This window comes from Centruroides vittatus, unplaced genomic scaffold (assembly GCF_030686945.1).
Source record: "Centruroides vittatus isolate TY-2023 unplaced genomic scaffold, ASM3068694v2 contig_482, whole genome shotgun sequence".
Classification (NCBI taxonomy): domain Eukaryota; kingdom Metazoa; phylum Arthropoda; class Arachnida; order Scorpiones; family Buthidae; genus Centruroides; species Centruroides vittatus.
In genome coordinates, this window is record NW_027122272.1 from 88,293 (window position 1) to 113,999 (window position 25,707).

The 25,707-nt window shown below is 25.0% G+C and overlaps 1 protein-coding gene across 7 annotated transcripts in view; it reads left to right on the top strand.

Annotated features, from left to right (window-relative positions):
• Positions 1–9,900: 9,900 nt before the first annotated feature.
• The window catches only part of LOC136977913 (uncharacterized), a 105,971-nt gene continuing 90,164 nt past the window's right edge, over positions 9,901–25,707 (top strand). For 4 of the 7 annotated variants that reach the window (XM_067273508.1, XM_067273511.1, XM_067273509.1 and 1 more), the window contains exon 1: positions 9,902–10,790. In XM_067273508.1, coding sequence (XP_067129609.1) covers positions 10,237–10,790 — 554 coding nt within the window. In that variant the 5' untranslated portion in view covers positions 9,902–10,236. Of the gene's footprint in view, positions 10,791–25,707 lie in introns of all 7 variants that reach the window. The other 3 variants (XR_010881146.1, XM_067273513.1, XM_067273514.1) reach the window with 1 other exon arrangement.

Genomic DNA, 25,707 nt, shown 5'->3' on the forward strand with positions numbered 1-25,707 from the left:
AACATTCGCCAACGGAAGCGACTACTTCCTGATGTTATTGACTCTACTCGGTACCGATCTCCACTAAAATAATACTTTTCTCTTGTTGAAGCTATGTAATTTATCAAGAGACACGTCAATATGTCTGTCTGGCTCACTACGGATTCGCAAAACTTGGCTCGTCTATCTAAAATAAAGGAAATTCCGTTATGATACGAAAGCTTAATACAAAAGATCTTAAAAAAATCAATTTTCTATACATGCTATAGATTTGATATTTATAGTTTCTCTTGCACTTATTTAACTGAATGTTATCGCTATCAATAATTGTTTTTAAGTATTTCAACAGTTTAAAATATTTGATAAGCAGAGATATTGGAAGCAATTCCTTTTCGAGTAATCTCGATATAGATTACAGCCTTTGATTTATTTATATTACGTGCTTTTTTTTTTAATTTACGTATGCTTAAAACAATACAATGACCAAAAATTAAAGGCCATCAATTAAAAATATAGCAAACAATTAAGTGGCGCCATCTTCTGGAGAAAGTGGAATTATACCCAAAAATTCATATAAATTCATTTAGCAAGCGTTACGATAGGGAAACTAAAAGCAATTTTGTCTAATCTAATAAAAACCTAGCCAAAATGATAAATTGCTGATATGTTTGGATATTATGCGTAATTTTTTTTAAACCTTTAGTTATACAATCTCCTCGTAAGCTGTCCACTACCTAATTATATTAATAAGAGAGTAATCTTATAGAGCGTGTCAATGCGTGTATGTGGTCAGCATTTTAATTAACCCAAACTGATGAAAAACTGCAGCAATAAACATTAGCTTGCTTAATGAAAACCATACAATTAACATAATGCGATGTTATGAAGACAGAATTTCACTCGCTGTTGTTGCAAACTTTTTCTTTTTAATTTTAATTTTAAAATATATATTTAAAAAAAAGCCAAAATTAAAATTTAATAATTACTCGTTTAATACTTAATTACTCGTTGTTTAAGCGATATTTTAATTATAAAAAAAGTATTTTTCTCGAATTTAATATGTTTAAAGGCTTGTGAACAACATGTTAAACATTTATAGTTTCTTTTCTTCTAGCAAATATAAAATTTTTCTATTGTTTAATATTAATTTTAATATTTATCAAAGCATTTATTTTGCTAATTTAAATATAAATAAATGTATAATTAATTTTTAAGCTTCAAAATATTTTTATAATGTTTTTTTTTTTTAATTTGGCAACTGTAAGATATTTATTCCATTAATTTAAATATTGACCTACAAAAAGTCAATGTTTTGCTAATTAAGTTTAAAAAAGTTTTTTTTAAATTTGACTTTCTGCTGGATTATCAGATCATCAGTCAATTTCGTGAAAACCAATAGATTGTTAACCTCCGGAGTTAAAACAATACCTTAATCCCTAATTTTCTCTATTTTTAGACCTTTAAGATTTTCTCAGAAATAAAAGAAAGTTGTTTGTTTTGTCAACAAAAAAATAAATTGGGTCAGCTCTCTCATCCATTAGGAATTACCAGACAGAGTTTTGGACAACAAAGTTTCAGATCTTTTTTAAAAAGTTTATATTAAAAATTAAATGTCTGGACGAAAGTCATCAAAATTATATTTATATATCTTCATAAATAATTAAAAAATTAATAATTAATGTAACGACCAAAGGAATAAATAACTCTGTTTTATATAAATACACACCTTATTAATTTTATATAACATTCCAGTTTAATATTTGTTTAAAAAATATAATAATTGCTACTAAATAAATTTTTGTTGTATTTTTTTTTTAATTAAAATGATAGTTTGATTCTTTGTTTACTTTAAATAAGATCAGATCAGAATAAACAAGCTAACACGACGTGTACATTATCTCGTAATATTATTCCGTTGGAAAATATTTACACTTTCAATACATAAAATTAATCACATTATTTATATTATGAAACAGTCGTGATTTTTCTCGAAAGGGTTGTTTAAAAGCCAGTTTTAATGTCCAAAAAATGATAAACGCATTTGGGAAATGCATGCTTAGTACAATCGATAAATTTAATTAGTCTACTTATGTAATTAAAGGGAAAAGTATTTTTAAAAATATGCAGAGATAAATGTTCTTTTCTTTTTATTTTACACAAAAGAACATTTTTTATATATGATATATTTTAAGACGATTTACAAGCAAAAACAGAACCGTGCTAAATAATTTCTAAATATAAACTGAATGTAGGTCTACAGATAGGCTACTCACATCCAAGATAATTTTGAGAAGTAAATAAAAAGGTTACATTATTTAAGAAAATGTTGGTTTGTTTTCATTTCAAAAATAATTTTGATCGGATTCATAGGAAAAGGGCAACGAAACACATAAACTATCATGCCAAAGAGGAGTGCCACCCGAGAGGCACTCTTCTTTGACAGGTAGTTAATCTAAATAGGCAACGGTTAGGCCGTTGGTCAGGTACAGTACAAACCCATGACCATTCAGTTGTGTTCGGTGGTTTTATCTATTCGGCCACCAGTGGGAAAAATATTTTAAAATATGTTTTAACTAATGAATACTACGAGTAAAATTTTTGGATATATTTTCTCGGCTTTTTAACCAGGGGAAAAATAGTTAGACGAAATATATAATTCGAAATATTTATAGTTATTTTTTATTAAATAAATCAAACTTTTAGCAAAATTATATGCAGATAAACAATTTACTATGACGTATAAAGCGATTCAAATCAATATTCCGCATCTTTTTATTTATCAATTTTTAATTGAAATTCGTGTTGGTAGTTGTGACATTGTGAATTGTCAATTGAAGAAACAACTAAAAATAAAATAAATGTAATTTTCAGAGTGGAAAAGTTGAAATTGTATTTATGACATTTATTTGATTAATCTGCGTTGCAAAAGGAAATAAATATAATTGTTGAATTATGTAGTGTCAGAGCATGAAAAAATGTTGAATAAAAATTGGATTGAAAATTGTATTTTTCGAGAAATATAATTAATATTTTCGATAACACAATATAGAATTTCGTGCTTTATAAATAAACAAAAATCTCAATTTTCGTAGTTATTTTTATTTTATTTTTGGTTTTATTCGCTCTGTGGATACTAAGAGGGCTTTTTTCCCATCCATTATTCGGCCAGGACCACAATAGGGGGTCTGACTGGATGGTGGAGGACGGGTCCAACATATCCGAAACCGGCCACCCATGAAAAATTTCTGGGGTGTATACAGTATTTTATAAAGTGGCAGCGGTATGTGATAACGTGACCTTGTAATGAAGCAGTCAATATAATAGCTTAAGTATATAGCTTGCTGAGTTAGCAAGTTAATGGAGTTTCCAATGGTGAAAGTGAACGTAGAGTAATATATAATGTCGAGGAAAATGAAAATTATTAAAATTTTGTTATTAAAATCATAAATGGTTTCACATTCGATGAAATTATAATTCAAATAGATACGACTTATATAATATAAACTAATAAATATTAGACAAAAGATAACTACATTATGCTTTTAAGTGCTTAGAAAGTTTAAAGAATTTTTCGCGGATAAAATACATTAAAAAAAAACTTTCAAAATTAATGCAAAACATTGACTTTCTGTGTCAGCAAGTTTTGCTTTTTTTCGTTGTTTGGATATGAAAATGGGAGCATAAATTCTATTCAAGAAATCACTGAGCGAGAATAAGAAATAAGAGATGACTAGATAAACTGTTACTCTAAGTAGAGATCGGGAGGGTAGCAATACAGATTTATTGATTTTTTTAAAATAATAATTACAGTATATTTTTTTCTTTATAAAATTTAACGATAAGAAAGACTGCAATTCAAGTCCAAAATAGCGAAACATATCCATTACGATTTGAGCTGTTTGTACAAGAACTACATTATAATGCCTCCGACAACTTTCTTTGGACCACTGATCATTTTCCAGATAACGCTTTTGATTCTTCAATAGAAATTTGGCATAGTGCCATATTTCAAACTATAGGTAAGAATTTTATTTCTTATATTCATTTTTTTAAAATTCTTCTTCTTTATTTCAATTTTTTTCTCTTCTTACTTAATTCACTATTCATGTATTGTATCGTGCATATGAATTATTATTATCTAGAGATAGATATACACTCTTTATTCGAATTTAAATAAATAATACAATAATAATTTATATTAAAACTAAGAAGAAAAAAATATATATTTATTTTTATAGTGAATATAATGTTAATGTGTTTCGTGATTAATGCGATCCATTTTATATACATTATATATATATATATATATATATATATTTTAATGGAAAGCGAACAAAGAAGCAAAATCTTAAAACAAAAGACTTTTTGTATTATTCTGTATTTTTTAATTCATGAACAATTCTATTGTAAATATAATTCATAAGTAATTATTGTGATATCATCCTTAAAGGCAGCTCTTCTTCTAAATTCAGCAACTTTGCTCAGTAGTGCCAATTACAGGCATCTCGACAAATGACTAAATAAAAAAAAATAATAAAACATTAAAAAATATTTAAGTATTTAAAAATTATTTAGATAAAATTTAATTAAACAATTCGTAGTTATTTCATTATAATAAAATTTATTTTGCGATTAACAAATCTTAAATTGCTCGATTTTAAATAATAAATTAGCCATTTTAGATAATTTATTTTATAATATCGTAACTTGACTTCTTGATAACTAAATCAGTTATTAATAACGAGAAGTCATTATTTTACGTGCAATGCATAAACATTATATTAATCTCCTTATACTGTATATTGAGTTTGACTGTTAATCATGATTTGTTAAATGAAACTGCATATTGATGCCAAACAATTAAATTAAATTTATAAATAACATTACAGTAATATATTTGTAACTCTAAAAAAAGAGAGTAAAATTCTTCATAAAATTAAATAAAACTACATTTTTTTCTCTATATACATGGCTATGTTTATACGTATAAACATTATCTACATTAACTACTGATGACAAATGAATGTGGTGTCTTATAAAATGTCTTTATAATGTAAATGAATAATTTTAAAATATTGCTATTTTAAAATTAAAATGGCTTCTGTATATATTACCAAGCAACTGCATCTTTATGATTGAAGTGAAATTTCGAAGCTATTGCATAGTTGAGATTCCTATACAGCACAATGATATTATGAAGAGACGATGAGCCAAGACATAATTTGACAGCTAGAATACAGTAAATATTCGTAAAATAATGAAAAAATAAATGCCATTGACAAAAGTTTAAAATATTATTATTATTTAAACAATCGTTTAAAATTATAAGATAAAATTTAAATGATTTTTATGCATTATATATTAACTATAAACGGTTTAAGTAACTTTGTAGATGTAATGCAAGATTTACATTTGCAGAAACTTTCTGGTAATATTTATGACGAATAGTCAAGGTCAGGAACAATTCTAGGGGATCCTGGATATGTCGGTTCCCGTTCCTCACCACTCGGCATCTCCCATTATGGGCTGTGGATGTGATTAAAGGCCCTCTTAGATTGCCTTTTACATATATATATGACACACTACCTTCCCTATCTAGGGAGGGAGGGAGGGAGGATTCTCTCTCTCTCTCTCTCTCTCTCTCTCTGTATATACATATACATATATCTGTATTGATATTTTTAAAAGTAATTTTTATTATTTTTACGATGTATCTTTCTTCCATATGATTTTGTTGCCAAGTTTTTGGCAACAAAATGTCTTTTTGGCAATAAAATCATACATTAACACAAAAATACTAATATAAAATTATGATCAAAATCATCAAAAATTGATAAGAAAATTGTTTAGTTAAATTTTATTATTAATATTTTAAAAATAAAATTAATTTATTTAATATTCGATTTAAACTTAACTACTGGAAAATATAAATTAAATACCATTAGGCGTTTATTTATTTTTTTATAAAATTATTGCATACAATAATAAATTTCATATCATACTTTAATTAAATTTATTTTAAAAGAATGTAAACATTAAATTTCTTGACATAATTAAAGGACAATCTAATAAATAATTATTTTATGAAAAGTAATTGTTGATTTTTTAAATAAATTGAGCACATAAAACAATTCTGTTCAATGTTTATGCTTGAAAGCATAACTTTAAATTGCCTTCCAGCATTTTCCCTTTGATAACGATCTTGTTATTTGGAGTTTTAATATATATTTTTTTAACTCCACAACTTCATATAAATAAGAGAACAACAATTTAATTTTTTAAAAATATAATACGATGTAAATCAACAAAATAAAATTAAATAAAGCTATTTAAATATATCTTTCATGCAATATTTACTTCGGATAAGTTCTGGAAAACCGGACAGAATTTTATTTAAAATACCTTTCTATCCATTGTTAAATGCATCCATTCCAAGAAATTGCTGCACGTTTATGGTTTAAATTGCAAAAATAAATTATAATTTATCTACTTATATGTTTATTATGATTTAAAAAGCATTAATTTTATTATATGGAGATGAAAAAATACATTTTTAATCGTATTTTTAAGTCAGATGACATTTTATAAAATGTTGTTGTTAGAAACATTAAAATAAAATAAAAAATATTGTTTACAAGGATTTTAATATGTTAAAATAATTTTTAAAAAATCATTGAAAATATTATCTAAAATTCAGCTCAAATGAGTAATTTATATTAATTTAAACTTAACTTATAATTATTTACTTTATTCAGATTTTTTTTAATAAATATAATTTAAATTTAAGCCAAAAAGTTCAAAATTTATACATTAATAAGTTTAAACTAATGTTTATTGTGTTTTAAAACATTTCATAATCGAAAAAGTATCTATTTTTATAATTTAAATAGAAGAAAACATCTTAAATTTTTATTTGTTTAATTATTAATTTATTAGAAAGTAATAATATTATTAATATTTTGATTTAAAGCAAAAATAGCACTAGCTAAACTATTTTTATGTAAAAAACACTATCAACATCATTGAAAAATTTACAATTAAACAATAGTTTATGTATATAAAATACTGTTTTATTGTGTACTGCTGTTACTATAGTTGGATCTCTGCGTGTTTTCTTTAAAAGTCAAGCTGTCTGTCTGACTTTTTTATATCAGATAAAAACATTTTTGTAAATCTGTTTTTAAATAACAAATATCTGCATAATAAAGCCAACCTCTCGCATAAGACAGAGTAATTCTCATGCTAATTCGGAATCAGATATTTTGTTTTTATATTTTTCTTCGGGGATGCACGGTAAAAATAGATTTACACAACATTGTTAAATTAATTAAGAGAACAATGCATATGGAAATCTTTAATCACGGAGTTTTGTTTCTCTAACTGCTCTTGTATCCTGAGAATTAGTGTAATTAGAAGAGAACAAAACAACTCAATTAAGAATATCAAAAGTTCTTCAAAAGACATATTCAAATACTTTGCTTTATTCATTATACTTTCTTCTGAAACTTCTTTTAACAATCGGATATCCATCAAAGACGATATCTGATACCTGGAAGTCGGAAGTTTAGTTCTGTAGGTTAGCTCTCGGAGGATGACTAAATAAAGAAAACAAAACTAAATAATATCTGTTAAATATTTATTAATTTGCGACATGACAGCGTTATATACTTGTTCTACTTCACCATATAAAATTTCAGATCTCTTCATATTTGTTTGTTTTACTATCTTGTTCAATAGTTATTGGCAACTGAAATTGGATGTCATTCCTCATATTGCTCTTCAGTCAAGGAACAACAACATGTATTCTTGCTATAAATATACTTTTTATTGGACTAGACATTCTCATTTTAGAATTCAGTACAAAGCAAAACTTCGTTTAATTCTTGTTTTATTTGAAAGTCTCCCAAATCCTCGGAAAAAAACTTTTTTCTTATCCAAAATATACCGTATTCTGTTCACAATACCAAAAGTCAAATACTTTTGAAAACATGACAACTTTTTCACAATTTCAAGAAGAGTTTTTTGAAAAAACTGTGATCGAAGTGATAATAATTTATACAGATTTTGTGTGTGTAAATTAGTATCAACTTTATCAAACTTTTACTAGAAAACTCTTCTTGAAAATGTGAAAAAGTGTAATGCACATAATAGAATATAACGAACGAACGTTTTACACTAATAATAAATAATCTTTTGCATTTCTGATATTAAACTAGGTATATGAAAATTTCATAATGATAACAAGTTACATCTGTTACTGAAATTAGTTTATTGACAAAAATCATTGATTACGATAGAGAGAAAAAAAGCAAATAAGGATGTCCAAGTATCTTGTTAGAATCAACGATGACACATGACCTTGCATGGCACCATTACTGTCCCTAATGCCCTCCATGAAAGAAATGATTAGATTTCGTCTGAAAGAGTTTCTGCTCTGTCCATCTTCCCGTGTCATTATTTAGGCAAGATGTTCTTGACATTTGACATCATTTCTTCAAAAGATGGAATAAAATCAAAAGAGATTGCACCAATTCCTTGGGTGATATTTGTAGACTCAATTCCCTAAAGGTATTCACAGTTGTAAGAATGATTGATGATCTGTCTTAAAATTTCAGATATAAAGTTTTTGATTTATTAATCATTATGAAAACTTCCAGATGCAGACATAATAAACTCTTAAAAAATCTGAAAATTTATTCTATCTGAAATTTGTGTTAAAAATTATTATAATAAATCTATTTGGCATATTTCCTTTTGATAGTAATAAATTTATAACAAATATTTCATGTATAAGAACGAATATTCGAGTAAATTAACATAAAAATCCTTATATTATTAATATTATCTCAGTTAGTTTCTGCATTAACTACGCTGATAAGAGAACAAATCATTATCTCAATTCTCTAATAAGGTATCAAGATAAGAATTCAGTAAAGAATCATTGAACGAAATAATATGTTAATTAGATAAAATTTAAAAAAAATCATTTAATATAATATTTTATCTATAAATTTTTTTAAGTTAAATCTTAAATAAGTTTATTTTTTAAATGAAAAATTTTATTTAATATATATTAATAAGCATTGATAAAATTTTAATATGCAAGCAATGAAAAATAAAAAGTTAATTTATGAACAGATTTTTTAAAAATTTATAAGATCTTTTAATAAATATATCGAACAACATACTTTGGAAAAATTCGAAAAAATAAATTATTTATTAAGGCAATTAAAATTTATAAGTGACGATTACAAGTAAAATAAAGAAATGTACATAATTATAAGTTTTAATTAAAGTTTGTATTGTTTAATTAAGATTAAAGAAGCTAAATTTTTATTAAAATTAATATTAATTAATATTTTCCATATAATTAGAAAATAAAAACAAATATATTAATAATTTTGGTTTAAATATGATTTTTAATCTTAGCATTCGGTAGCATTAAGATTTGAATTAAAACAGAACAAAATTGTTAAAATTCAAATTAATTAATTGTATAATTACTAATATTAAAGGGTTATTATATTAATTATGTTGCATTTATATTTTATATGCATTTTATTATATAAAAATAAAATATTATCCCGAATAAGACGAATTTAAATACATAAAAATTGTCTGTATTTAATAATTTAGAATGTTATGAAGTTAAAATTCTGCTGGTCATAAGCATATAATATATGTAAATAAGTTATCATATTTATGAGTCTTAATGCAATCTTATCGGTCATACACCACACGATTTTAGAGGAAATGCACTCTTTTAAGAAGTGCACAAATTTAATTTTAAGAAACTATGAGTTATTATAATAAACAAGCTCAGTTACATATTCTTATGAACTGAGTTGCAACACACATTTCTGCTGGACGCGTGCATCGTTTTTATTGATTTTCTCAACCACATGCACTCCCTCCATGAATGAATGGTAACGATCCAACGTAAGCCTCCGCCCCGAACGATATCCGCCATGTTGTGGCATTGTGAGTTCTGCTGGACTTGGACGACTCACCACAGTCGCTCTACAACCTCAAGTTTCCCCACTGCAGAGTGAGGTCACCATCAAGTTAGCTGAAGTAGAAGTGTTTTGGAGACCGAATGAAGCATAAACTAAGCTGTGGATCTGCCGTCTGGATTGACGGCAGTGCGTTCTCTATGCATCACGAGTCACGCCGATAGCTAAATCAACCCGGTCCTGTTTTGCTTGTCTACGTGACGTGTTGGTTGTAGTTTGATCGCATTAGTGAAGGTTTTCAAAGATGGGAAATGAGGCGAGTCAGGAAGGTGGAGTACCACCAGGCCAGGCCGAAGGTCAATATCCGCAAGGTGCCTATCCACCATCTCAGCAAATGAGACCCGGTCAATCAGGACCGGCTATGGGAGGTCCTATGAGACCCATGCAAGGAGGACCGATGGGCCCAGGTCCTATGCAGCAGAGGATGATGGGTCCGATGAGTACAGGACCTGGGCAACCTAGATCAATGATGGGAGGACCGATGGGTCCAAGTCCCGGACAACAGCGACCTTCCATGGGTCCTATGAGTGGGGTTTCTGGTCCACAGAGGCCTATAATGGGTCAATTAGGTCCGGGACCTGGACAACAGAGACCCATGATGGGAGGTCCTATGGGTCCAAGTCAGCAGAGACCGATGATGGGAGGACCTATGGCACAACCAAGAACTCCTGCACCCCCTCCAGTAGATCAACCGCCAGATATAGATCTTAGTAACCTTTCGGAAGAAGAAAAGGCCAAAATTCTTTCTGTGATGGCGAGAGCTCAAGATATGGACCAAGATTTAACCCAACATAGAAGGTAAGTTGTTATTATTTATAATTCTCAAAAGAAATGTTCCTTTGAATATCATAAAAGTATTTAAATCGTTTTAATCAGGCAATTTACGAGAAAGGAACCTCATAAAAGCAGAAGTGCATAAAATCCCAAAATATATTACCGCAAATTATTCTTTAGAAAGAGAATATCGAATTTTACTGAGTGTAATTACCATTGATTTTTGTGACAGATATAGCATATGGTTACCAAGAAATACAAATGTGTCAATATTTTTCTCCAACCGAAAATTTCACTGTAATTTACTTTTTACTGTTAAATATTTTTAATATAAGAGCATTTTAATGCAATTCAATGAAGCAAAATGATTTATTTCGAATACTTAATCATTTATTTTCATTTATAGTGGAATTTTTGAACAGCAAGACAGTTCTTTTTAATATATTTACAACAGATTAGATATAAAATTGCTTTAGTAATTAATCTTGTAAACATTTATTTTTTATGCACAAACATGCAATTGTTTATACCCGAAATTATTTCTTAAATACTTATTTATCTAAAAATAATTTTGCGTATAAACATTAGACATTTGGCGATTAAAAAATAAAAAAATAATTTAATAAGAAAAACTGATGATATTTTATGATATGATAATAACTTTCATCAAGAAATTTTAATTTATAAGGAAGCAAAACGTTCAATATTTTTCAATATTTAATAATTTAAAAAACCATTATTTGTCGTTTAGCTATACATCAGGAATGCTTCCTATTTTATCTAAACTTGATATCAGATTGAAGTTGATATTTTTAAATTTTTATTATCTAAAAAGCGAAAAAAAAACATTTTAAAAAGATTTAAAGGTGAAGGAGTGTTCCAAATGCAAGTCAATTTTGCGTAGAGCAGACAATAACATTTGTTTAAAAATATTTTATATTAAAATTTCTGTTTGAATTTTTTGTGATCGGCTTTAAGTGTTGTAATAAGATTTTAAAAACATAATTTGTTTTCGATTTTTATAAACGAGTTAATGTCGAAACAATTACGCGATTCCTCAAAATATGGATTTTTTAAAAACATTTTTTCTGAAAGTGAATTGATTATTCTTATGTTAGCAGCATGCACTTAAAAAAAATTATTTAATTCATCTGTTTTCAGATTTAAAATTTTGATGATGATAAATTAATCGATAAATAACTAATAATATTTAAATTTAAGCAATACTTTCGGTTGTTTCCAGATTTTTTATTATGATAAATAATTTGATAAGATATTTTTAAAATAAAAATTCTTGGATAATATTTGTAACTACAATATACAATTGAGTATTGAGTAATGAATAACGGAAGTATTTTACGGCGAAGTCTCCTTGCTTTACAGAGAAACAACATATACAGGGGTTATTGAATTGTAGAGAAAAGACAACTGCGCCTTAGAGCTATGATTTTGAATAGGTAGATAGTAATGACAAATGCAAGATTTTGTCTCTAGAGATATCTTGATGCTGTTTATTCAGATGTAACTAAATTTGTCTATCTAATGAACATCCTCGCGAGAATTGTCTTTATGTGTAATCCAATCACTTCCTCTTAGTACAAAGAAATGCTTATTTTTCAATATTATATCATATCTCTCATTTATAGATAACTTTGAATATGTTATTTATGTGTTAAAATGTAGTTTGCTTTATTATTTCTTTTTCTCTTATCCCTATTACTCATAATTAAAGAAATAGGTTTATTACTCAAAATATTACATAAACATTACTCAATGTGTGAAGTCAAAATAACAATTTACAGCAATAGAAATTTTTAATTAATTAAATAACAAAATTAATTCTAAAACTAATATTGTAATTAATTTTAGTTACAATTTAAGGTAGAGCTACAAATTTTAGCAATTAGAGTTTTGTATTTCAAAAATTTTTAAATTTTTCGTATATTTTTCCACTAAAATATTTTCCCATTTATGAAATTATTATTATAATTATACAATATTTATCCAATTAAAGTAGCTCATTAACTAGCTAATGATAAATTTATTAAGCACAATTATTTAATTTTATTAAATTATTGTGTTTAATAATTTATTAATACTGCTGTGTATTCTGAGATAGACTTTTATGAGAAAATTCCATCTTAGTGCTAAAAGTGGTTTAATTATTAAAGCTTAAAAATCCTAAAGTCAAAGGATAATGGTTACAAGTTTTAAAAATTTTATTTTCAATATTTTTAACAAAAAATAACTAATTTATAAGTAAAACTTACAGAGTACTTAATGAATTTTAAATGTATAGATGTGTTGAGTGAGTTGACAATTTCAAAAAAAGTTGATATTTTAATTTCATAAATAAATGAAATACATAAATTATTTAACTTAAAAATTGTATCTAAAATAGCTAACATATATACATGATAAATTATGGAATAAAAGAAGTATTACATATCTTTTTATGCTGAAAGTAATTACATAATGAAATATTGTCAGTAGTACAATGATGGGTTTCTATTTTTAGTGTTATAGTTGAAATTATTTTCATTGATATAAGCTCTATATTTAACTTTTATGGTTGAAAAACATGTTTACCTACAATTTAATCTGTTTTAAACTTTAAAAAATGCATATTATTTATTATTATGGAAATTCTTAATTAAAAATTATCTGCATACTATGCCATCAAATTAATTACTTCTGAGTAATAATTGATATTATTACTTTTAGCAAGGCAAATTGGGGAGAAAAACAATTGCAAGTTTGGTAAAAATTCACAGTTTTGTTATAAAAATAATTATGTAAATATTTTTATCTAATTAAAAATTTTAAACAGTTTCAAATAATTAAAGTTTTTTATTTTGTTTAATAAAAACAATTTATTTAAAGATATTATAATGAAAAATTATAATAAATATTTTTTTTGTTCTATTTTACTATAATATTTTTTTTGTTCTATTTTACTATAATATTTAATATTCTAGTTTTTACTAATTTTTAAAATTTAATTAAAATGTTAGTATTGTCATATCAATCAACTTAGAATTACTAACTAGGATTTATCTCAATAGAAGTTTTCGAGAACATTTTGTAAATGATTTCTTTATCAAATTTTAAAATGTTAGCTTCAAACAATTTTGTAAATTTATATAAAATACTTCAAGTTCCTTTCTTCTAGTGAAAGTAATTAACAATTTAGAAAGCATTGTTACAAGGTAGCATATATACAGCATAATGAAAGATAAATGAAGGGTTCGGGTGTAATAGGCGGTAACCCACATAAACCTAGTTTTGGGAAAGCTGCAAATAAAAATTCCTTTATTATTTGTACTTTAAAAGGCAAAATTAAAGAGATCTCTAACTGACTTTGCCTTCTATGAACATAAATTAATACTTTTAATCATTTCATAAGATTGCTGTACCTAACATTCATCTGTTAGTAAGAAAGATTGAAAAAATTTACATTTGTGGGTTAAAGAGTTGAGTATAAAAGCCACATTTTATACCTGAACCCCTTAAATATTAAAAATAAATTTATTGATAGGAAAAAACCATTTTTAAAATTAAATATTATTATTTAAATTAAGTAAAAGTATATATATTTATAATTATAAAAACAAATATAGAGAATAATTGGTATTATATTTATGAAAATTCAAACAATTTTATTTTATATATTATTTAGTCTATTTTAATATATCAGTTATATAATTTAATATTAAAATTTAGATTCTATTATAATTTTTTCATAATACAGTTACATTGTCTTAAGATATAACTTTAAACATAATTTCTATTTATTCTTCATCTTTAGAATTAACATATATTTTAATATTGAATGTAAATAATAAAAATAATACTTTTTAATAAAGATACTTGATATATATTGTAATTTAATAATTATTAATTTAAGATAAGTAATTCAAACATTTATGTCATTTAATTAAAAAATTAATATTGAGCAATTTATAAATTATATGATTTTTTAAAAAGCAATCATTTTAAAATCATATATTAATCATTTATTAATTTATAAAATTTTCATTTTAACTTGGTTAGTCCTTATTATTTATTAAATTTAATATTTTCTTAAATTTTGTCTATTATTTATGATAATATATTATTTAGGCTTAATTAAAAAAAGCATTTACATAAGTTAAACTTATGAAAAAAATGTTTTTATGAAGATAATCTTTAATGTACAAAAAAAAAAATTTGACTCATTACTAAAAATTTAATCAACTTGCTTGAATTTTAGTAAAGATTACTTTATAGTAAAAGTCTAGTTACTAAAACATGAGTGATTAAAGGATTATAGAAAATAATTTGCTTATATCTTATTCTATATCATGTGGCTGTGGTAATTTTATAAAAAGAAGAAAGGTTTATGCAGGTGATTTATATTGATAGTGAAAAACAGCATTTTACATAATCAAGGCCTCTTATCTTATTAATTAAAAAAAATAAAAGTTTCTTTAATCTTATTTATACTAAAGGAATGATAAGAAAATAAAGAAGATAGTAAAGTATTAATTGTAATTGTGTTTCTTTTAATTCTGGCAAATTTAATAGATATTTTTAGAATTTTATTTCAATTACCCTTTAAGAAATTATACTCAACAACATATTTCTGTTTATTTATTTCAGCATAGTTTGTAATTTCATCAAATACATAATGTAATTTTAATTATCAATTGCCTAGCAGTAAAATTCAAGAATTTATATTGTTTTATTTTTTGAATCAAATAATTTAAATTTAGTAAAGAAAGATGTATGCATTTACAGAGAAAATTTTAAGATCTAATCAAAAATTTCCCCTTAAGTAAAATTGAAGTAATTATGACCATGTGATCAGAATGTTACATTATAATTAAATGAGAAACTAACTTCCACTTTATTGAATTGTCTTGATTCAATTTTCAACAGCAAAATGATTTTGTAACTTTTCTATTAATAAATTTTTAAGAGTAAATAAATATTTTTAATAGAAAATATAAGAATTTTAATTGAATTTTAAAGTGTGATAATTATTGATTTATCTTTATTTAATAGAAAATAAATTTATATGCTAATAATTATATAATAAATTAAATTTATTATTTTAAATTAATTTAAAATCCTAGTGAAAATTTTAGTAAAACTTTTAATTTGTAATAAAAATAGAAAACTCTCAGACAGTTATATATTTAAATGATTGATTCACATTCTTTGCTTCTTGTTGTTATAAAATTTAATTTGTTATTATTGCTAGTATTAACTTATTAATTTATAAATTTATAATAAATGTCAGGTTGAACAAATTTGGTATTATTTTTATTATTATTGAATTTTTTAAACAGTTATTTAATAACTTCAATTATATTTTCCATTTCTAATTTATAATTTATACTTCTGCACAATCCTAAAATGTCTTCAGAATAAAATATTAGTTAGTAGTTCTGAGATCAGTTTTATTAGCTCAATGAAAAATTAGGTAATTTATCAATTGCAAAAGCTTCAGTAATAGCTTAAAGTATCTAAATTTCATGAGTTTTTTTAAACTCATCCTACTTACAGTTTCATTTTAAATGAAATATTATTATAATTAATAAAATAGTTTAAATTAATTTATAATAAATGCAACAATATGTTGCATTTATTATAAATTTTTAATGTCAGTAAATCTATAAATAATTAATTTCTTAGTTTGTAAAAGTTGGCAGCATTTTATGAATTAAAGATGCAATAGGAAGCAATAGAAACTATTGGGAATTCTTTAACTCCAGATCTAGAGACAAACTAGAGGACAATTAATGGAAAAGATCTAGGAGGTAAAAAATGACAGGAGGTCGACTGGAGACTGGAATGACGCCAGACAATCTTTTGTCAAATTCTTCAAAAGGCAGACAGAAGTGTTTATCTGGAATATTGGTATTATTCCTGTCTTGATAGAAATTTATGTGTGCTCCTATAACCTATCAATATTTTAGAGGTCAGAGAAGGATTGCTTTAATATTTTAAAAGATCTGTGAAGTTCTTTCACCTAAACTCATCTTATAAAAAAGAGAAAACCTCAAACTACATTTAAGTGAGGTTTTTTAGATTATCTTCCTGTGAAAACAGTTATTATTTTTTTTTCTTCTAAAAATATCCACTTAAAACCATTACTTTACTCAGCTAATTGAGCAGATCTTACATAAAAATTGTGGATAATTAGGGCAATCATATGAATATTGATGGTTGCATAAAATATAATTAATCCTAAAAATATCTGAACGATTAATATTTCTTATAAACCGAAAATAGAAGAATCAATGACAAATATAATTAACAAATAGAAATTAGAGTTTATAGTAATAGTTTTAGAAAATAGTTTGAATAACTTTTACTTTTGGACACTTCGATTTTTCCTCTGGAAATTGCATAGATTCCATTATAAGATAGAAATGTCAGCATTCCAGCATTTTTCAGTGATACAATATCATTCCTAAACTTTACACAGGTTTGTCGTCAAGGTAGTCAATGACAAACACGAAACTTGGAGATAATGCGAGTGTACCAAATGACCAGCAACGAAAATAAATCAATGTTATTTACAGCTGTATTTAATTCAAATAACAAATTGAAAACGATTGGGATCGATGGAGAATTTCTTGTTTATTCTTAACACAAAAAATGTTTGAATAAAAATCCAAAATTACGTTTCATACGACAATTATACGCATTTATTTTCTCTTTAGTATGCGGTTCAAAGATAAAATTTGAAAGAGCAATTTAACGAGTCTATGTTAGTTTTATATTTGCTCTATTTAGTTGGCATTAAGTATAGATAATAAAAGTCAAAATGAAAATTAACAACCCTAATTATGAGTTTTGATGCCAGAAATTGGTTAAAATGAAATCGTTAATATATAAATTTAAGAGAAAATTACTAAGTTTAAAGAAATTTTAGATTGTAATTGGAAATTTTTGCATTTTTTTCCATATTAAATATAAAACAGGTGAAATAACGAATTTTTTTTTATAGAAAAAGGTTTCGAACGTTGATCTTAATTAAAAATAAAATGCTAAATCGAAGCTTCGTGTAAAGAGTATTAAAATTTGTTTAAAAATAAAATAGAAAAATTTAATTTTCTATTTAACAAAATTTTTACAGAAGGAAAACTGTATAAATATTTTAAAAGAAATTTCCCAGAAGAGAATATTAAAGATAATATAATCTATCCATCCTTCGATAAATATTTATCAAGGTTAGCAATAAACATCGTTAATTATGCATTTAAATTAATTTTAAAACGGAACTGGAACGTAAACTGTGACTGAAGTTAGTGCTATTCGAACATCATCCAATGCAGGCTTTAAACACAGCAGCACTTCTAGAGCAAAGGCGTTCGATTCGATAACACATGCGCATAAATGTTTCTCTTCACGTCGATACCTGAAATATCCGCGTGTCAAATCATCATCATGTTAATCAATCTTTAACTCAACATATCCCAGAAAATAGACCATAATTATTTATTAAGGATTTGCAAGAAAAAATCGATTATTCTATATAATTCTTCAATTGATCTTTCGAATCGAAGAAGACACTAATTACATATTAACACCTTTAAAATCAGTTTAAAAATTTCTGGAAAATATTATAGATTTTTAAAAGTCTATATCTAAATTTTAAAATATTTATTTGTTTGAACAAATTTTATATTAAACATTTGGAATATTAAAATATGAATAATATAATTTATTAAATCAAATTCTCCCGATAATAACAAAATACCGAAGTTTTAGAATTTTATTTTAAATAAAATTGTAATTCACGTTTTAAATATATTAATATAATTTTCTGTTATGTTAATTTTCTATATTGCTTATCAGAATTAAAGCAGGATTATTATATCACGTATAAATTTAAATCGATTGAGACAATCTCCAAAGCAATTTGGTAGGTTTGTATTAGTTTTAAACTAGACGTACACTACGGTAATTTAAAGATAAATATTACGTTACGTGGAACATTAATGTAAGGATGCGGAATAAACGGATATTATTGATAAATAAAGCATTATCTGAAGAGAAAGTTGAAATAGCAATAAATGTCTTTAACTGCGATTTCTGCTTTCAATCAAATGATTCATAGCCCGAAAAAATAAGGGATCTCATATATTGATGAGAACATATCTAGATTGAGAACGGATTTGGAAAAGGGTTGGAGTTGGAATTGTGCTACACATCTTTTGAAAGATCCTAAGCTTGTTCGATCGAGTTGAGATTTGGCTGTCAGTACGATTAACTATTGACACACCTCCGGAATGATCAAAGCTTCGAAAGAACTTCTTTCGGTCATGTTATCGGGGCATTGCTCCTTCCTCATTTCTCTTCAAACGAAATTTATCTAAAATAGAATTTAAGAAAACTTTGACTTAGAAGTAAAAATATATCTGTTTATTTAAATACAATTTTTCGATTCCGATCTACATTTTTAATTCAATATTTCTAATCTTGTAAAAAACGGCGAATTTAATAATGTATAACTATTTCTAAGAGCATTTGCTTTTTATTTGGGTCGAGTGCGATGTTATTATATTAGCTCGTGTGTAGATTTTGAGGCTGGTTTAATGTAACAGCCATTTATTGGAACAGTAATTTGATGAAGCAGTTTTGAAGGAACACTGCGAATAACTATTTAGACTATTAAACGCTATTATCTAATCCAGAGATTGTATAATATTGAAGGTTCCGGTTATCTGTAAACTAACTCATGTTTCTAAATTATATACAATATATCTGGTAAATGTCTTCCCTGTGTTATTGTGGATTACAACTAAATTGTAATACACAACGATCCAGAGAAATTCGAAAATGTAACGCTCTAGAAATTTTATCGACTTTTCTTTTTATTTTTGCTTATTTTTTACGCTTCGAATTATGCGCTTACATCAATAATTTAATAGAAATTGTATGCATCAAGAATGATAATTTCTAATAACTAAGCTTTAATCATGACAAAAGCGAAGATAATTTCATATTCTATTTTAATTAATCTTTCTAAATTTTCATAATATAAGAAAAATAAGACGAATAAAAAGCGTAATAGAGGCTTTCGAATACAGTGGAGACTCGTTAATCGGATGACTTCGGAAAATTCTAATCATTTCACTTGCAATATTCGATTGAATATGATAGCGCCATATATAATGCTATTTTTAACAGTGCATTTGATTTTTTGGAGAGGAATCTTGATTTATTTTAAGAATAAAAAATTATATAATAAATTTTGAGAATGAATAAAAAGATTTTTAGATATAACACCGAAAATTTTTTTTATAAAAGAAAAGAAAAATAAATAAATAAAAATGATACTTTTTACAAGAGTATGTAAAAATAAACATTATCTACGAAATTACAAAGGTTTAAAGTTATATTTAATTAACTTTATATAATAAATTCCTACTTTTATTATTATTCTCTTTAAATGAATCCAAATAAACTGATGATACATATAAATAATTGTAAACAAGAAATAAAATATTTATTATTTAATTAAGAGTTTTATCTTATAATTATCTGTTAATATCAAATAAATGTTAATAATTCAAGAGAAACGGAAAATGTAATTAATTAGAGTAGACAAAGGAGGAAAAGAGTGAAAGTTGAATCTATCTCCAGTAATCAAGATAAGATTTAAAGTGTAACATTCTCATTACGTATGTGTTATATTCAAGTAATAAGTTCTGGTAACATCCGTAATCAAATATATGGGCTGTTAAGCAGACAAATGTCTGTTAAAATCATTTTCTTAAATCTCATTTGCAATTCCTTCGGCTGTAGAAAATTGAAGGAAGAAAAAAAAAGCAGATTTAGGATTTTATCCCTCGTAATTGATAAGTATCATTCGTAATATTTTTTAATATTTTAGTAGGTTTTTTCAAAACGAAATTTAATATTAGAAAATGTTTTTATTTTCGTGAAAAAGTCAGCATCGTGTTTTAAGAACCATCTTTGTTTTCCTATAGAAATTAAAATGAAGCGCAGAAGCTGGTACTGCTTTTATTTTAAATTTTTGTTCTCTTGATTTTCGCTTCACTTAAAAAAAAAAAAAAATTACTTTTGCTATTTATTTTAACAATTTGTATCTTTATTTTCTCGCATTTAATTCTTAATTTTAATTATATTATTCGTTTCTTAAACATTTACATTTTTATTATGTTTTTTTTTTTAATCATCGTCTAACCAAATTTTATATATATCTCGGAAGAGAATTAAAACAGCAAATATGACATAAAATAAATTTTATTAGTAAAATGTATTTTGTTAAAATACATTAAAATAAATAAGATCTTGTTTAAAAAAGAAGAAAATTTCATATTTATGCAAAGAATTTTTGGGATAAAGGAAAGAGTGAATATTTAAAGCATAAGGGGTTAGCGATCTCAACAAAAATAGTTTTTGAGATTTTCTATATGAAACGCCAATACTATTTTCTCACGTTAAAAAAAAAGAAATTTGGAAACTTGCCATCAACGTCATTGATCGCTTCAATGACGTCAAGAATGACGTCAGAAAGAATCCAATTGTAACTTTAACATTATTGGTATATTTTATGCTATTTATACTCAAAAAAAAACCAATGGTAAAACGCATATTTTTTCAAAAAAAATAATAATTGATTTAATTTAATCTATTAAATAAAACACGTTTAAATTTTATAAATAGAAAGTCGTAGATGAACTATATATTTTTAGATTATAAAATTAATTTAAGTCGAAAGGTAAAAGCGTTGTAATAATTAATTATTATATATATAATATATATATATATATATATATATATATATGCGACATTTTAGTCGAGGTGCATTGGGGGGTTGGGAATGGGAAATGATTTTTTTTAGGTTTCAGTTTATTCCGAGAATAATGAATCTTTTGAGTAGAAATAATATTTAAAGTATATAGAAGATATAAAAAGAAAGAATATTTAACTATCCTTCTTTTATGAGCTCAATTTAACAATAAAATAGCTTTAGTCGACTAGAAAAATGCATTCTGCATAAACGCCACCGACCTCAACTTATCACTTAATGTATAAAACTATTCGAGAAAACTTAAAAATTTAAATTGTTTAAAGTTTTCTTCGCTTTATAAATGTAATTTTTTAAGTTGTTTTTTATTATTAAATAATAAAATTGACTCTTTTAAACAAAATTTTCGTTTAATCAAATTTGGAAAAACAAAAAATTTATTTTACTTTCTCTAATTATTGATATAAATAAGCAATTTAAATTATTTTTTATCAATAAAAATACTGATAAGAATTCATTAAATTTTACGCATTTAATAATTAAGTCAAACGTATTTTTTTTTTTAATCTATTAAATTATATTTTCAGTTTATTGTTATTCTGCACATTCGCTCAATTTTTCTACTTGGTTTTTGCGTGCTTCGTTTTATAATATTTACTATACATCGGAAAATGTAATAAAATATAATTAAAAACCGAATTTTAATAATTTCCTTTACGTTACGTATTTATAAATGAGCTTAGAAAATAATGTAATCGTGTTTTTCAACGCTGGAATGAAAATGTAAAATGCTTTAATTATAATTATATAAATTGAAATTAAATGTAAAAATATTTGATAAAGTTTTCATAAGATAAAAATATATTAAAAATTACGGAGAAGTTCGAAGAAGTGTCTAGGATTACGTACCGAGAGGTGTGACTTTATATTGTTCGATTATTATAATTTTCTGAACTGCGCTTTGAGAAGCGATGATCCATTTGTCAGGTTTTTTAATCTTATTCCAAAGGGAAATTCATTATCTTCATTGACGAATGGAATCAATCAAGATAAAAGAATTCAGAGCAGAACAATTAGCAGAGTCGAGAAGGATAATTGGAATCGGAGGCGCCACAACTAATGATCAAAGCTCGTTTCCTCAAAATTATGAACACTATTTGACATTTTGACGCCATATTGCTTCATTTAACTCGGTATTTAAATTTAGTAATACTTAAATCAACATTTGAGAATAATTTATTCCCCTTTGTTTAAGTATTTTATACCAAACAAATACGAGTTAACGAAATTAAAACGAATTTATTTGTAAAAGAAAGTGAATAAATAATTTTAAAAAAATCTCGATACTAGTAAAATAGAGAAATATTTTAAAGCTTTTTTTTAACTAAGAAATTAAATTAAAATAATATTAGAAATATTGTAATATTAGCTGTATATTTAATTAAATTAATTTGTGTTATTCCTTTGAGTTGACACAATATTGTTATCGTAAACTACTGTAAATCAGAAATAAAATCGATAACTATTTTAGTCATGAGACAGTGAATTTGTGCACATGTTCTCAACGGAAATTATCACTAAAAAATTTATATATTGCTATTTACTCTTTATTTATATTATAATTTAATTTTAGAATTGAAAATGATTCTTTCGAAAACCGTTTTAATACAATTAAGCATACAAAACAAAACAATATATATATATATATTTAATGTAATTAAATATATAAAAGCAAGCGTAGTCAAACAATGTATTTTTACTTTTTAATTTTATACTATAAAGCCGCAATTTTTCAGTTTAGTTTTGTTAAACATAACAATAATAAGAATACAATAAAAATAAACAGTAGATATTGTGTGACGTGTTTTTGTACAATTTGGTAAATAAAGTTTTCATATATTTTAATATCAATACAAAAAATTTTATAGTAAATTGTGAAAATCAAAATTTTGATAAAATATAGACTGTATGTATATAAAATTTAACTGCATTTAGTGAGTTACCACAAAAATACTGGGGAAAAATACTGATATAGCAATATTTTACAACTTTTGACAGTATATTTTTCTTTATTTTTGTAAAGTAGACCTACTTTACATTGCGAAATCTGTTTGTTTATCATATTGCGACTTTCGTCCTGATTTTTCTAAGATATCAAACATAAATTTTCTCTTTAAGAATAGAATGGACATATAAATAACCCCAATTTTCGATTCTTCTGATAAATAAATCAATTTGCATTGTATTGAAAAATTCTTTGAATTTTATCTTCCTATTCAAATCAATTAAATTTTTAAAAATATTTTCTAATTTTTTTCTTTTGAAATTTTATGTTTAATTGCCTGAAGCTTGGGCATTGAATTTTATGCATAATTTAACATTGCATAACTTAGTAAATAAAGAATTTTAATATTACAGTCTGAGATAAAGAATAGAGTATTTTTATGTGTGTTTTTTCGAATATTCAAGGTGAGATTTAAAGAACAAAAACAAACAAATCCTGAACTACGTTTACAAAAAATATTTTCTATATTAAATACTTCTCGCTACATGAATTGAAGATCCTAGCAGAATAAATACGACTTTAACTGTAAACGGTTTAAAAGAGTGTAGACTACGTCTAAGTAAAATGTTTCTAGTTTTATTTATTTTTATATAAACGTTCTTTCCGGCTCGATAGATGGATGAAGTTGAATTCATCATTCTCGCAATCTATCTTCTTTACCCGTATTCAAAATATCATCCTATCATTTTGCGTTTTCTTTCTTGCTTCTCTAAAGTGCAATATAGGATCGAATAGAAAAAAAAACAGATCGATTGTGATAAATTTAATATACAAACTTTGTTAAAATATTATATAATATTCACTTTAATTCGGTATATTTGTGTATCGAATCACATGAATCGGCATGTTCTAATGTTCTAAATTGAATAGGATGTATTCAATACTTAAAAATAAGAATAAATAAAATTAATCACAATATTAAATATTTAAGAGGGTTAATTTAACAGGTGTCTTAGAACATCGTCTATTATTATAATTAGAGTTTCCACCAAACAGTTTTTAAGAGTGAGCGGGTCTAAAATAGCTAAATTTAGATTATTTTTTAGAAAATTATTTATGTATTATATTTAGAAATTTGGTTATATTACATTATAAGACCTGTAAAATGGTTCTATTTAAAATTTTATTCTATTTTTGAGGGTTAAAAATAGAAATCCGGGACTGTTCGTGACGTACAGTCATCATATTCTGATAGAAATTATTTATAAAATATTCCAACACTGCTATCGATTGATAAATGAAAAATTCTTATTTTAAAATTATTAACGTGTTGAATATACTGGTATACTGTATACATGTTAAAAATATAAATAGTTGAATGTAAATAAAAATGTTTAAATGCCTGCAAAATTAAAACATTTCTTTTATTATTTATTTTTTTGCGAAATTGAATAAAAGAACAGAAATGTATAAATCTTTTATGTAAATTATCTAATAATTTAGGCCTATACAAAATATTTCTTCCAACGTAATATATTATATAGGCCTATAAAATGTACTAAAATTTAAGAGTTACGGAAATAAAATTAAAACGTTTATAAATGTAGGAAATAAATTCTGTAAAAAAATCGTTGGAAAGTTAAAATATGATTAATTTCGAAGATTAAAAAAAGCAAACGATAACATTTAATTTCGGTATTAAATTAGAGAATCGATTTAGTTAATCACAATTAGTGGGACCAACAATTGTAGGAAACGTGTTTGCCTAAAGCAATGGCTAAATGGACTTTGTTTGTTATGAAGAATTAAAGTAAACCTGGCCAAAATGCTTGTTTTTACAGTACATTGGCATCAACTATAGATTTCTCTATTGATCTCTGGCGGTTTGAATTTCTGCTCGGCTTCTCGACACAATTCCATCAACAAAACAAACAGTCTCAAGATTTGGCAACAACTTCTGTAACTCTCTCTGTGAATAAATAAAATTCACTGTAATAAAACTCGATGCTAACCTTTCCTTTTGCTTTATCTTATTAGGTTTTTGTTCATTAGTGTAAGAACGACCATCCTTAAACGAATCTGCAACTTTTAAATAGAAAATTTGATTTAGTATGATCATTCCATCCTCTTATCCTTTTATTGGAGTTAAAAATATTCAGTCC